Here is a 13,142-nt window from a genome sequence, read left to right as displayed (position 1 = left end):
GGCCAGACTTGTTGAATTTAGAACACTGATTAGACAGTTTATAGGTTTCTTTCTACACTTATTTGAATTATCAACTTACAAAACATTTTTTTAAAGTCAAAATAGTGCTTTTGAGGTCCATAAAATTTTTGGTACAAAAATAATTGTTTTTTTCTCTTTCACTTTCATTGGTTAGCTTACCCCATTCTCTGCTGTAAACTAACTGATTTCTCACACCACTTGTTTCCAATAGGCACGTTCAAGTAAATAATAAAAAAATCCAAGTAACAATGATAAAAGCCAAATATCTGGCTTGATAAAATTTTACAGAGACAGCTGTCCATTCTCTGGAATGGAATAAATAGTCACTTCCCTCAGCCAAAGATTCAGGTGGTCTGATGTTAGTATTCATTTCCATTGTGCAGAACAGTTTTCTTTTTTCAGAAAGAAGTCCATCTATTCTACACTCAGAAGAACCAGCATCAAAGAATCTGCATTTCAAAGGAAGCAGAACTGCAAACATGGATAAGAAGTTCTCTCTTTCAGTAGATAGCTGAATGAACACTGGAGTCTGAAGTGGACAGTTAATGGCCATCGGAAGCAGCATTGTGGACCCAGTCCAGAATGATCAAGGTCATACTTCCCGTCATCACAAATACGCCACTGAGTAGGAAAAGAAGAGCCTACAAAAACAGAATACAAGATAATGATAAGTTATTTCATCAGAAACAAGTAGGCTATTCTATAATTGAACTATTTTAGCAAGTATAATGGAATTGCTCAGAAAGCTGGACTTTTATTACTATATTCCATGCTGCAATTTAAGACATACATTCTAAAAAAACACCTTTCCCCATCTTGGGTGAAGTGCAATTATAAAAGAAAACTCTGACTTTGTGTATTCATAAGTAATTTCTTTCCACTGAAGCCATAGAAAGCTGAGACTGGTCACTGAATCCTAAAATTGTTTTCAGATGTTTTGGTTTTTTTCTTAACAACTCAGAGTAACTTACATTAAGCTGGGGCCCCAATTCTATACTCACAGACTCTCAGTGATTTTTATCAATGATTACTCCTGTTTAATATGCTAAAGATCAGGATGTTAGGCTGAGATTTTAAGTACCACTGTTTTCAGTTTAATATTTAATTCAGTTCCATGCAAAACTGACTCACAACAATACAAATTAAGAACAAACGTGATCACAAAGGATGTCTACAGTAAATCTAATTGGACAACTAACAGAAGAGCAAAGCTTGAGCTATCCAAATAGATGGAACTGAGATCAATACAAGAAAGGCAATCACAGCCTGTGGATTTACAGAAACACTGGAGGGATCACACAAAGCCAAACATCCCTCATTTTTTAAAATAATGAAATAAAGATGTGGAGCACAATTAATTAAAGCAGTTGTGATCATGCATATTCCTTCTACAAACGCACCTGGTTGTAATCCAAATAGCAGTGTAATTTAATACCAAGAGCTCTGTGACTGCAAGTTACAATTTCAGATACTCTATTACTTATAAAGCAAATTAACAGTGGGAATCAAATCAGAAAACAGCTACCCAGATGGTCACAGGCAGCAGAATGTCTTGAGAGAAACAGGAAAATTAAATCATTCAAAAGACGGCCAGAGAGGGAGAAAGCTCTGCTTCTAGGAAGCAATGGCCTTGATGGCCAATTATTGTGTGGATTGTGAGCATTCCTCTACACTTACCCCAATCTTCTGTACTGACTTCATAGGTTCTTTTTTCACAAGCTTAATGTAGAAAGCAGATGGCAGGATGAAGATCAACATGGCAGCAGCAGATGCACCTGTATTAAAATATTTACCAAATATTCAGTTCTTTAATCTATTACTTAAATGTTTTACAAAGAATTAACAAAGAACAATAGTAACAAAATAACTCTCACCAATGAACCCAAATATATCTCGAATGGTGGGAACAAAGATTACGAGAACATTAGTGAATGCCAAAAGAGCCACTGTGATAGCGCTGTGTCGCAACCAACTGAATTCCTTCTCTGCACACAACAACTGTGTGATGGAACTGCGGATCTGTAAAACATGAGAGACATTTCAAAGCCATTTCTTTTAAAAATATTTCTAACAAAATAATACATAAGTTGAAGACTGCTGAAAGAAAATACAAGAGAGTGTGTGTGCAAGGGAGGGGCTTGTTTCCTTTTATATAACCATGAAAAGGGAAGAAACAGATTGATGGAGATTATATAGTACAGTCAACTTTATTTGTTTGAAAACGCATGAAACTGCCTTATACTGAATCAGACTACTGGTCCACCAAGGTTAGTATTGCCCATTTTTGCAGCTCTCCAGGGACTCAGGCAGAAGTCTTTCACTGTATCTGCTATTTGATCCTTTTAACTGGAGATGCTGAGACTGAACTTTGGATTTCTACATGCAAAGCAGAGGCTCTTCCCTCGACCATAGCCCCTCCCCATATTCTAAGGAAATGAGATATATTTCTTATACATTTCATGAGAACAGGTGCACGTGTTCACTCTTTCTATATCCAAATGTATTCTATCTGTTTAAACAAATAGGACATTTGCACACAAACACTCCATGTGCAAGTTACTGGCATATACAACTCCAGTCTAAAGAAGAATAGCAAAAGGAATTTAATGATATTTCAGTTTGATAGGGAGGTTGATAAACTAATCTTGATTTACACAAAGATAAATAATGGATTCATCAGCAGGATTTTTTTAAAAAAGTAAAACAAAACAGGAAATCAACATCTAAGCACTAAATTAGTTTGATTTCCAAGTAAATGTTGCATTTTCCACTAAATGGCTCCCTGTCCCCTCCTTCCCCACATAAAGTCACTTACCGGAAAAATTACTACTGGCACTGTAAGAGTGACTGCCATCAGAACAGCCAAACGGACAATTAGGAGAAGAACATCAGATCCCAGCAGTTTAGAATATGTATGAAGTAACTCTGGCTCAACACTTCCTACAAAGAAGTTTGCATTTTAACAGATTAATAATTAACCTAAGAGCAAAGGCAATGGTAAACTCTCTGCACAATTAAATAAGTGAATGAAAATTAGTTCCCAAATAGAATTGTGTTAGTAAATTGCAATGTCACTTTGTAAATCTCAGAAAACGAATTTACAGATATTCTGCCCTGTTCAATTTTGTTTAACAATGTCTGAAATAGACAACCAATGTTCTATATTCAGAATCAAACTGATAAGAAAATTTGGTAAACAAAGTGCTTTTCAGAGTATTCATGCATTGTGAACTCTGATGAAATATTAAATATTGAAGATGTAAGACAACGTTCACCTCACAGCCCCAATTAAAATTAGACAGGCCATACTGGGTTTTCAGCATAAACACAATTTTACATTGGTTTGCACTTGGGGACAGATAAGAGGCAAGCCTGCTGATATGGTAACTAGCCTACTGAAGACTACCACCTGTCCTCCCTATATCTTTACCGTACCCACCTCTTGTACCTCATTAGAGGGAAGGAGAGATAGAAGTTAAAGATAGTGGAGGGTGTATAAGGGTAAGTCTCTATTAGTAAGCTCTAGTATGTTCCTCCTTTCTAGGAAAACCAAACAGGCAGGACTGCACATGTATTTGAGACAAGGAATTATCTTTACGTAGATTTGTAAAACATAAAAACTCAGGGGCTAAATTCTGCTGCCACTTACATGAATACAGAAGTAAGCCCCGTAATTTAATGAGGATTGTTTTTCAGCAGCATGTCTCAAACTGTGGATTACCCAATTCCCTAGAATCATGATCCATGCCATTACACACTTTTTACAATCCACTGATTTTGGTGGAACAGTTAACCTCACGCTTATTTCGCTGAAATAAAAATTATATAAAAAGCTGGGCTGTGTCCAAAATGCCTATAGAGAACAGACATACAGAAAGAGACTATTTACCATAAAATGTCAAGTAGCCGAAGAGAGCAGCCAAAAAGTACATGAGAAACATGGCAAAGAAGGAAACATTGGACACCTTCATCATTCTTCTGCGGCTTCGGCTATTGGAAAGGAAATAAAAACATTATTTCTGAAATTTATGTTTCCACACATTGTTTTCATTTTCTATGAAATAGATGCCATGTGAAATAGGTGGAAATCTTACCCTTTCAGTTCTTCATAGATGGGAAGAATAGCGGGATGGCAGACAAAGGAAAAGGTTAGGATTGGTACAGCATAGACGGTCTGAAAAATACACAAAGTGCATTCATAAATACCTTTGTAATATGCAACATATTTATCTTTAAAAAGTTAATCAAGCTATTTACCAAAATAATCACAGTTCATTTAAATCAGTGCAATTTTTACTATGGATTGTTTGCCAAGTCAGCTGAGTACTTCTATGTAGTTGATTCAAACATTGTTTTGCTTACCAGTTTTGCTTACCAGAAAGCATACATTGCCTCCTACATGCTACTTATTAAACAAGGTTTGCAGTAGTGAACCCCCACAGTGAATGAGGCTTTTAAGCAGAAATGATCATATTTCTAATTAGAACGAAGGGATTCTTGCTACTCTTTAACCTTACCTGTGAATTGAAGATGAAATATTTTGGCGTGCATGTGTCATCAGTTATATTGTGTGCTGTTTCATGAACATCTGCAGCAATTGAATGATGTTCTAAAGTGGCATTCAGAGTTATGTTAACCATACTATAATCCACTCCACAAATATCAATTTGAAATTTCTTGCAAATAACCTGGCAAGGAATAAGCAAATATAGCCTGTTACTTTCACTGGATAATTTAGATGTCCTTTGCATTCTCAATATCATAAACTTTTTTAAAAATACAAACAAATCACGACAATACTTACTACAATCAGAAAGAAGACCATGCACAATAAGGAAAATCCACTTGTGTATCCCAGATAACCTGCAATAACGAAGTACTGTAAGTCACGTGTTTAAGTTGACATTTCTTTATTTTCTGCATAACTGATGGAAGTCTATAAGAAGTTTGTTCATTGCAAGAAATTCTCAAGTCAAACAAGATTTGGAAAAGGGACTGAGCTGTACAGTTCTTTTGAGTGATGACACCTCCAGTGTCTGGTCTGCAAAGTTGCCAGTGTGGGTTAAAACAATTGGATTGACAAGAATTGGTACTATGTCTTGCTACAACCAAACCAACTAAACCAAGCACAGCATAAATCCCTCCATTTGTTATTTCACAATGTAAACATGCAAAACACTAAACAAAGATTCACATCAGGAGGTTCTTCACATTTACTTAAAAAGAAGTTGACCTGGCTCTGAGCCCTCCGGGGGAGGGCAGTATAAAAGTAGAATAAATAAATAAATACACTAATTTGGGCTTTTGCAAATCACCTGTGAATTTACCTCAGCATATATTAGCCAAAGAAGCAGAAATGGTTTATACATCAAAAGAATCTCATGTAGATGATGAGGAAGATAACCACACACACACTTTGGCCCTTTCCACACAGCAAATTTAGACCGGGTTGAGCCGGGATAAATGAACCTGGCATAGCCTCAGGTTGTTCACATGGCTGGCTGTCCCATGGACAGCCAGTGCATTGGCTGGGGTGTGTGTCTTTGCACAGAGGCGTGCTTTTTGGGGGGTAAAATTTACCTCCCATCATGTGCAGTTCCGCAGGCAGGCACCCATGCTCCCCCAGAACTTTGCTGAAGCCAGAAGCCCCTGCGTGGCTCTGTAGATGGGAGCCAGGAGGTAAGCTAAAACAAACACCCAGCTGCATAATGTGTCTTGCAGACACTTGCTAGGCCATGGCTGTGAGGCATGTTAATACAAAAGAATCGAACATATCGTGATTTTTGTAAAACCCGGGGAGGAATGCGGAGCAGACTAGCATTAGAAGACGGATTCATGCAAAGTTTTGCCCCAATCCAGGTTTTATCCCGCTCTTAACTGTGTTCATTGGCCTGTATGGAAAGGGTCTCTCTCTCAACATTACATAAACAAAATACATTAAATTTAATACCAACTTACCTAAATTTTTTAACAGGGACAACGGAAGAATAAGCACCAAGGATACCAACAGGACCAAATAGTCACCATTCAAAAACCACTGTCTGTAAAAGGAGAAAAAAAGTTACATTTGAAGCATGGTGATCATATATACAATGTAAACTAGTTCAAGGTTACTGATACTAGTATTCCAGTCAAGCACAATTATTTCTGAAAAACTGCATACACTGGGCTTTCTTTTCCTAACTAACCTGTACTGTAGTTTCCAGCAGGAAAACACATTTACTTAAAAAGAAGTTGACCTGGATTTAATACAACTTGCTTTCTAACTAGGATTGTGGCCATTTCCCCCCATTTAGTCCAATAACAGAAAGTTGCCATCACTTCTGCAACTACTCTCATATCTGATATCATGGTTAACAACTATGTAAGCAGTATCCAGGCTTTGGACGATTGTTAACCAAAATATCAATTGCACTTTATACAAACTGGGACCAGCATGGAAGCAACTGTAGAAGCTAGAACAACCGCCTAAGGTTCATGCACAGATTGCCTGAAATGGGATTTCTCACATGGCTTTGAATGGCATCTTTAATTTTTAAAACCACAGTCTTAAAGGGGAAGTTCTAATAAGAAGTAAGTCCAACTGAGTTTCTCATAAATGCACACAGAACTGGCTGTAAGTTATGAAAGCAAATTTTGCTGAAGTTATCATTTTTCATGTAATTGAAGGATGCAGACAACAAATTGCACCGTGAGTGATGGATTGGCCAATGATCCTGGTGTAAAACATTTTCAGTTTCCCAGCTAACAACTGCAAATCTCATATGTATCCATAAATCTGTGGAATATCAGCCAGTTGAGTGTATTTAGGAGCGAAGTATGACAGTTTACCTAGCTACTGACATTACAAATGCACTCTAAAGTTGTGTAAATATGGCATAATCCTAATACAACAGAATATTCAGGTAAAACAAGAATGTGAGTCAGTTTAATGTCCCACCATTATCAGAATAACTGTCATATAGCTGGGATTCATAATTCAAAACAAACTGACATTTTCTAAATTATTCAAATTTAATCTTTACTCTTGTGGATTTGCATTTCTTCTGCTATGGAGTGGAGATATACTTACATATTTTAAGAAGCATTGATAACCTGTCTACTCAAAGGTAAAGCTACCTTATATTTAACAGGGATTATTTTTAGGAAACTGTTCTTATTGCAACTGGCTTTGGGTTTAACAGAACCTAATGAAGATATGCACTTAAGGAGAAAACTTTGAACACAAACAGACCTCTGTGAAGCACAAGTCCACTGTTCAAACACATCAAGCTCTGCTCTTTTTGTGTAGTCAAGAAATGCAAGCTAACATTTCTTGACGGAGCAGAAATGGGAGGGTTGGATGGGTACCAGACAGGCAGCACATGCCTCTCATTTGCTTTAACAGCCTCATTTGGTGCCTGTGGATGCATCCATGCAACTCACTGAAGGAGTAGGCATACCACAATTCTGGAATGCATTAGTGAGATCTTATCATATGCATAAGATGCATCCCACACAGAACAAACATTTCCCAAGAAAAAAAAGACTACTCATTTTTAGTCATGAAATAAACCCCCGGAACACAATTCTGATAAATTATGTGAAATTAGAACTATGTCCTCGAATACTAGTGAAGTCAATGGTGTTCAGGTTTTTAAAAATGTTTTTTGTGGATTGTTAGAACTATCTGGAAATTCCATTGAAGTCAGGGCACCTGTCTTAACCTGCCATGTAACTGTATGATCTCACAATTCCAGCCGGTACACTCAGTTGCAAATACAGCTACCATTTTGATGCAATAACAGCATCACAGTTGAACTATTGTTTTTACAGTAATATTTTTTCATATGCGTAATGTACAAAAATGGTTTCAAAAAAACAAGAAAAACCACAGAATACACAGGTTTATTAAAAGTCTCACAACAAAGTAGTCTTTGGTGAAGGAGCCCTCAAGGTAAAATTCTAAAGATAATTTCCTGAGAGAAGCCCCTTTTAATAATATGAAACATATCTCCAAGCAAACGCCGCCCCCACCCCCCCCGGATTGCTTCCATAATTCAGTTTGCTATAGGTTATTATTTTGTCAAAGGAAAACTTTTCCCTAATCTCTTTTCTAGTAAAGCCTAGCATGCAGGACAAATGAAGTATTAAAGAAGTCGTCTGATGTAACAAAAGATTAGAGGTTACACTTAAACCTTTCAGCAGAGGTCCCTAGAGATAGTATTTACAATGCCCATTTCTGATTCTACTTACAGTATCTATGCAAAGACCTACCCTGTGTTTTCTTCAATGTCCATAAATGTTTTGATGACTAATGGTAATTCATATTTCACTATGTAGAGGTAGCTTGACATAGCTGTAAGTGAATAATATTGTAGATTATTCATGTGAAAAGTGCAGCAAGCCTATCTAGCATTCAGGACTCAACTCTTCCCAAGTTAAACTCTGTGATTCTATCAATTAGAATAAGTCACATAAATTAGAATAGTAAATAATATTGTAGATTATTCAAATGTAGAATGTGATACATGTTGAACAGTCACAAAATATATGCTTCATTAATGCAATTTTGAAACTAATTAAAACATTTAATGTGACTAAACATTTAATGTGACTAAATTGTTACAACAGAGACAACTGTTTTGATTACATCATTTAAAAGGACATAGTATTTGACAGGCCTCACCTCCAATGTTCTGCATTGTAACAGATCCAGATGCTGCAAGCTTCCCAGCCATGCCAAATGCCTTCATTCCCAACTGTTCATATAGCAGAGATCCTGAAACCCCAGAAAATAGAATTTTTGTAAGCTTATAAGTTACAAAGAAGAAGAAAAATTAAAACTTCTAATTTACCAATCACAATAGTGTCATACCTCCTTCATTAGCAGTCTTCAGGAGAAGGTGAACAGAATACAAAGAGAATACTGACACAAAGATCAGAAGAATTCTAAAAAAATAAAATGACAAATTTCACTCTGACTGAAATAAAATAAATGTAGACACAAAGTGCAGCAAGCCTATCTAGCATTCAGGACTCAACTCTCCCCAAGTTAAACTCTGTGATTCTATCAATTAGAATAAGTCAATTGTTTGATTATCTTTTCCACAGTAATCAAAGTTTCAAATTTTGACTGGATCATGCTCAAAAAACAAAACAAAATTTAGATCAGGACACAGAAACAATGCTGTGATTTATACATTTATATACAATTCCATCAACAAACTAATAAGTTCAATATGGTTAGGATTTCAATATTAAATTGTTAAACTGTTCCAATTCTTACTGAAAGAGTATTTACCTCTAAGCATTGTTAAGTCTAAGGTGTAAGGTAGCATAAACTACTTTGATTTTGTGCATCAAATCACGATGTCACATTTAATTGTTGGTCTAATTAACAGGAAAAGCAGTTCTTACAAGAAGCTTCTTGTTAAGGATGGAGCTTACATAGTATGTAACCCTACAGTTATCTCAGCCTAAATCCATTGATTTCCATTGGCTTAGCCTAAATCCACTGACTTCTACTGGCTTGGATTGGAGTAGACCTGTACAGGATTCAACTGATAGTAATCTGTTAATATAAAACTGTTCATATTGTTCAAGTATTACAGGTATTAAAGATAGGCAGTGTTTTCATGAGAAAGAATGGCAACTAAACTTTGGAAAATGCAGTACTAAGAGCCTGATGCAAAGCACAATGAAATCAATGGGAGTTTTTTAAAACAGGTTTTCAATTAGGCGTCACCCTCCTTAAAATACTGCTAACACGCATTATGCTGATGATGTAACCACTGCAAAACTTTCCTGGAGCATGAACTGGCACATAAAGCTAAATAATTATCTCCATCTCTCTCAAACTGTATGGCACATTTTTGCTTTGCTTTCTTTATATTTCATATGCATATGAACTTCCACATTAAAACAATTAGCAAAAAAAAATGCCATACACCAAATTGTGTGTCACATTTCAGTTTGTTTCTGGAGCAGCAGTAATATTACCAGCATACTGCATGTTGGACACCTCAGAGTGACCATCATTGAGCCATACTGAGGGACCTGAGAAAACAGAAACGTGTATGAAAAACCACTTCCATATTAAATATGTAGCTTTCAAATATTGTGCCTCAAGTAAATAAATGAGAAACCTAAAAACAACCTTAGGATAACATTCCATTATTTACATTGTGATGTTACACAGTTACTCCAATACCAGCCAACTAAAATCTGTGAATTTTGACTCTGCATAGGATTATTACACTGTTAAACTGGGAAAACATACTTTGTGAATGTTAACCGGAACAGTGAAATATCAGCTTGATTATGTCTTTTGTTCAAAATCACTTGCTTCTCATAAACCATGAATGGGATCTGGTGACAATTCCAATTGAGTATGGTAAGAGTTTAAGTACAGAACTGCAGCCTTAATCCCAACCCTGTCAGTGGGACAACTAGTCTGCATTCAAATGCTCCAAGCATGTGATTTTAACCGTTCAGCGCAATGTTACACTTTTCTTTCCCCACACAAGACCAGTTTAGAAAAGCAATTGGGTTCAGTGTTAGTGTGAACAGTACATAATACTCTGCTTTTCAAACGCAAGTAATACTTACATAAAAAGAGCAATTCCTGTGTTTGCCATGGCGTAAGACAGCCCCAGGATGCCACTGCCCACAATAGCATTGCTGAGGTTAAATACTGACATTCCAAAGGAAGTAGTGCCTGGATGCTATGAAAAAAGGATGGAAAGAGGTCAGTTCAGAATGCTTTTCAAATAATTCGGGGGGAGGGGGAGATGGGGATATGTGCTTCTATTTAAAATGGCAATAAAAGCATGCTTACATATTCAGTTTCATATTTCTTCTTTCCAGGATTGGATTCAAGTAAAAAGTTTTGGTTTTCTGGATCCATGTCTACATAATGGCTGTGGAAAAAGGGGGAGGAAAAAAGCACCTGTAAATATCGCCAACACTTTCCCCCTTTTAAAAGATCACTATTCTTGACTTTTACTGTTTCAGTTGCAGATGCTATTAATTTTCAATGATTATTTTTGACTATATGTATAGGATTTATGTGGCAATAGAAATATTTGGAAATTAGATTTTTGACATTTATGATGTATGCAAACATTAAAGACAGGCTATTTTTTTGAATAAAGATACAAGGCTGAAACACACGGCTGATAAAAACCACTGAGAGGTTCCAGATACCGGTAGTTCTGTCTCAGAACAAAAGAGATGTAGGGGAAACTCTCTAACCTCTTCATAGCAGGCTTGGTTGGGTAGGGGTAGTTGAAGTCATTGGAGCTATAGCTGCTGCTGTCTTCGTTGGGGGAAGTGTTGAGCTTGCCCATCTCAGCTTTGGTCATGCCGGGATCCAGGATGCCTCCTCAGACACCAGATTAGGCAGGCAAGCGAATTATTTGGGTTTGTAGCAGCAGCGCAGATGCCTCTTGATCTTTCGTCCTTGGTCGCTTGACTTGCCTTGTCTGCGAAGGTAAAAAGGGAACGTCAATACTGCAGTGGTCTCCCCAACAGGGTCACGTGAGCCGCCGCCGCCGCCGCTGCTGCTGTTCACCGCGGCTGATTCATCAGCAGCCAGGCGAGTGGAAAAGTACTAGCAGCGAAGGGCGGGAGATGCGGGAGGGGGGAAGAAAGGAAAAGTACAGGATAGGAGAACAAAGATAATGGCTCGCTACAACACTGGAGTCCACGCCACGGAGAGGTGGGGGGATCAGATCTGCTTAGCAAAGGCCAGGGTGCGCAAAGGGCACATTATCTGCCCAGGAATTTATTTCGACGCATACAACAAAAGCATCATCTGGCTTCCTCCTCCCCAGACTTAAACCAGACGTGTCTCCGTTTCAGACGTATTCAGAGACAAAAATCCTGATCTGAGCATCTGAACTGCAAAGAGTGGTTAATGAAAATCCACTTACATTGTGTATGAATACTAACAGCTATTCTGCCTGAAAGCTCGACAATGCAACAACTCCATCCCCACCGGTCCCTGAATATGATGCAACCCAGTCGAGGGATTAACACACATTACCGCTTTTAACACTCTCCCTTCGTTGCTTCGTTACCGCGGCTTGTTGTCTCTCCCTCCAAAAACGAGATCCCCGAATATTAATGACAAAAAATGCAAATCAGTCACAAGACAAGACTGCACCAGCAGCGTCTAGGCATGTATGAGATACGTGCCTTTTTTAAAACTACTGCTCGGATGCAGCAGCCACCACTGGCCGGGTGGGTCCCCCCGCCAGTACATCTTATACAATCTTACATAACAAAAACCATTTGATACGTAAGTTATACATTTAAATACTTTCCTCTACCTGAAAAATTCCCCCCAACCCCTCCAAAAAATCTTAGAAACATTTCAGCCATTGTCCATCTAATTTTTACCTTAACCAGTGAAGCTTCTAGTCTGGATGTTCGGAATCTTTGATGAGGTCGTAATTAAACCGCTTCTTCGAAGAAAGGGGAAAAAAGCAGCCACAAAAATCCCTTTAAATATTTAACAATTGAAAGGCCCCAGTAGACAAGAAAAAAGTTTTTTTAACAAGTCGGTTATAAAATAATAACGTACTGTTCTCTTCTTAAATTAAACAGACGAACGAACAGGGAAAAAAACTCGGGCGAGGTATGTGTCTCTGATGCTTTGCGAAACGGTCGCTACAAGATGCAGCGACAAGTCGCGCACAGGTCTAGAGAATGCCTCGCGCTGCCTCCGCTTTTGAGGGTGGAATGCGGCGACGTCAGAAGGGAGGGAGCGAGGGAGGACAGGGCGCGGCTTCCACTCGGCAACGTGCAGCAGTTTTCCTTTGTATACCAACACTGCTGCCTCGCGTCGCCCGGGGCTCTCTTCCGGCCCCTCCACCCTTCCTCGGCTGCCGCTGTTCCCCTCTGGAACCGCCCCCTTCCCGCACAAAAGATCACGAGGCGGTTACTGAACTGCTGGGAGGAGATCGGCGATGCGGCGCGAGTTACGCAGCTATGTAGAAATTTGTTCCCATTGATGCCCCTTTGGTTTTAATCGAAGCACCCCGGGTTTTTTTTAATTAGAGTGATAGATCAAGCTGAAAATGAAGGTGTAGCATTCAGTCTAGTATGGCATCATATAAATATGCACCTAAATTAGC

At 38.1% G+C, this 13,142-nt stretch overlaps 1 protein-coding gene across 1 annotated transcript; it reads right to left on the bottom strand.

The window, feature by feature from the left end:
• Window positions 1-229: 229 nt before the first annotated feature.
• Window positions 230-12,757, bottom strand: SLC38A2 (solute carrier family 38 member 2). Its single transcript, XM_048499971.1, has 16 exons — window positions 12,406-12,757; window positions 11,257-11,486; window positions 10,841-10,922; window positions 10,612-10,727; window positions 8,879-8,952; window positions 8,690-8,782; window positions 8,278-8,359; window positions 5,980-6,062; window positions 4,826-4,884; window positions 4,539-4,709; window positions 4,116-4,195; window positions 3,911-4,011; window positions 2,837-2,961; window positions 1,896-2,040; window positions 1,699-1,796; window positions 230-662 (listed from the first exon to the last, which is right to left on the bottom strand). The coding sequence occupies exons 2-16, from the start codon at window positions 11,364-11,366 to the stop codon at window positions 564-566; spliced, it is 1,518 nt and encodes a 505-aa protein (XP_048355928.1). The 5' UTR covers window positions 11,367-11,486; window positions 12,406-12,757; the 3' UTR covers window positions 230-563.
• Window positions 12,758-13,142: the final 385 nt, after the last annotated feature.

This window comes from Sphaerodactylus townsendi, linkage group LG06, assembly GCF_021028975.2.
Source record: "Sphaerodactylus townsendi isolate TG3544 linkage group LG06, MPM_Stown_v2.3, whole genome shotgun sequence".
Lineage (NCBI taxonomy): Eukaryota > Metazoa > Chordata > Lepidosauria > Squamata > Sphaerodactylidae > Sphaerodactylus > Sphaerodactylus townsendi.
Note: the sequence above shows the minus strand (reverse complement) of the source record. Positions and strands in the feature narration are given on the sequence as shown.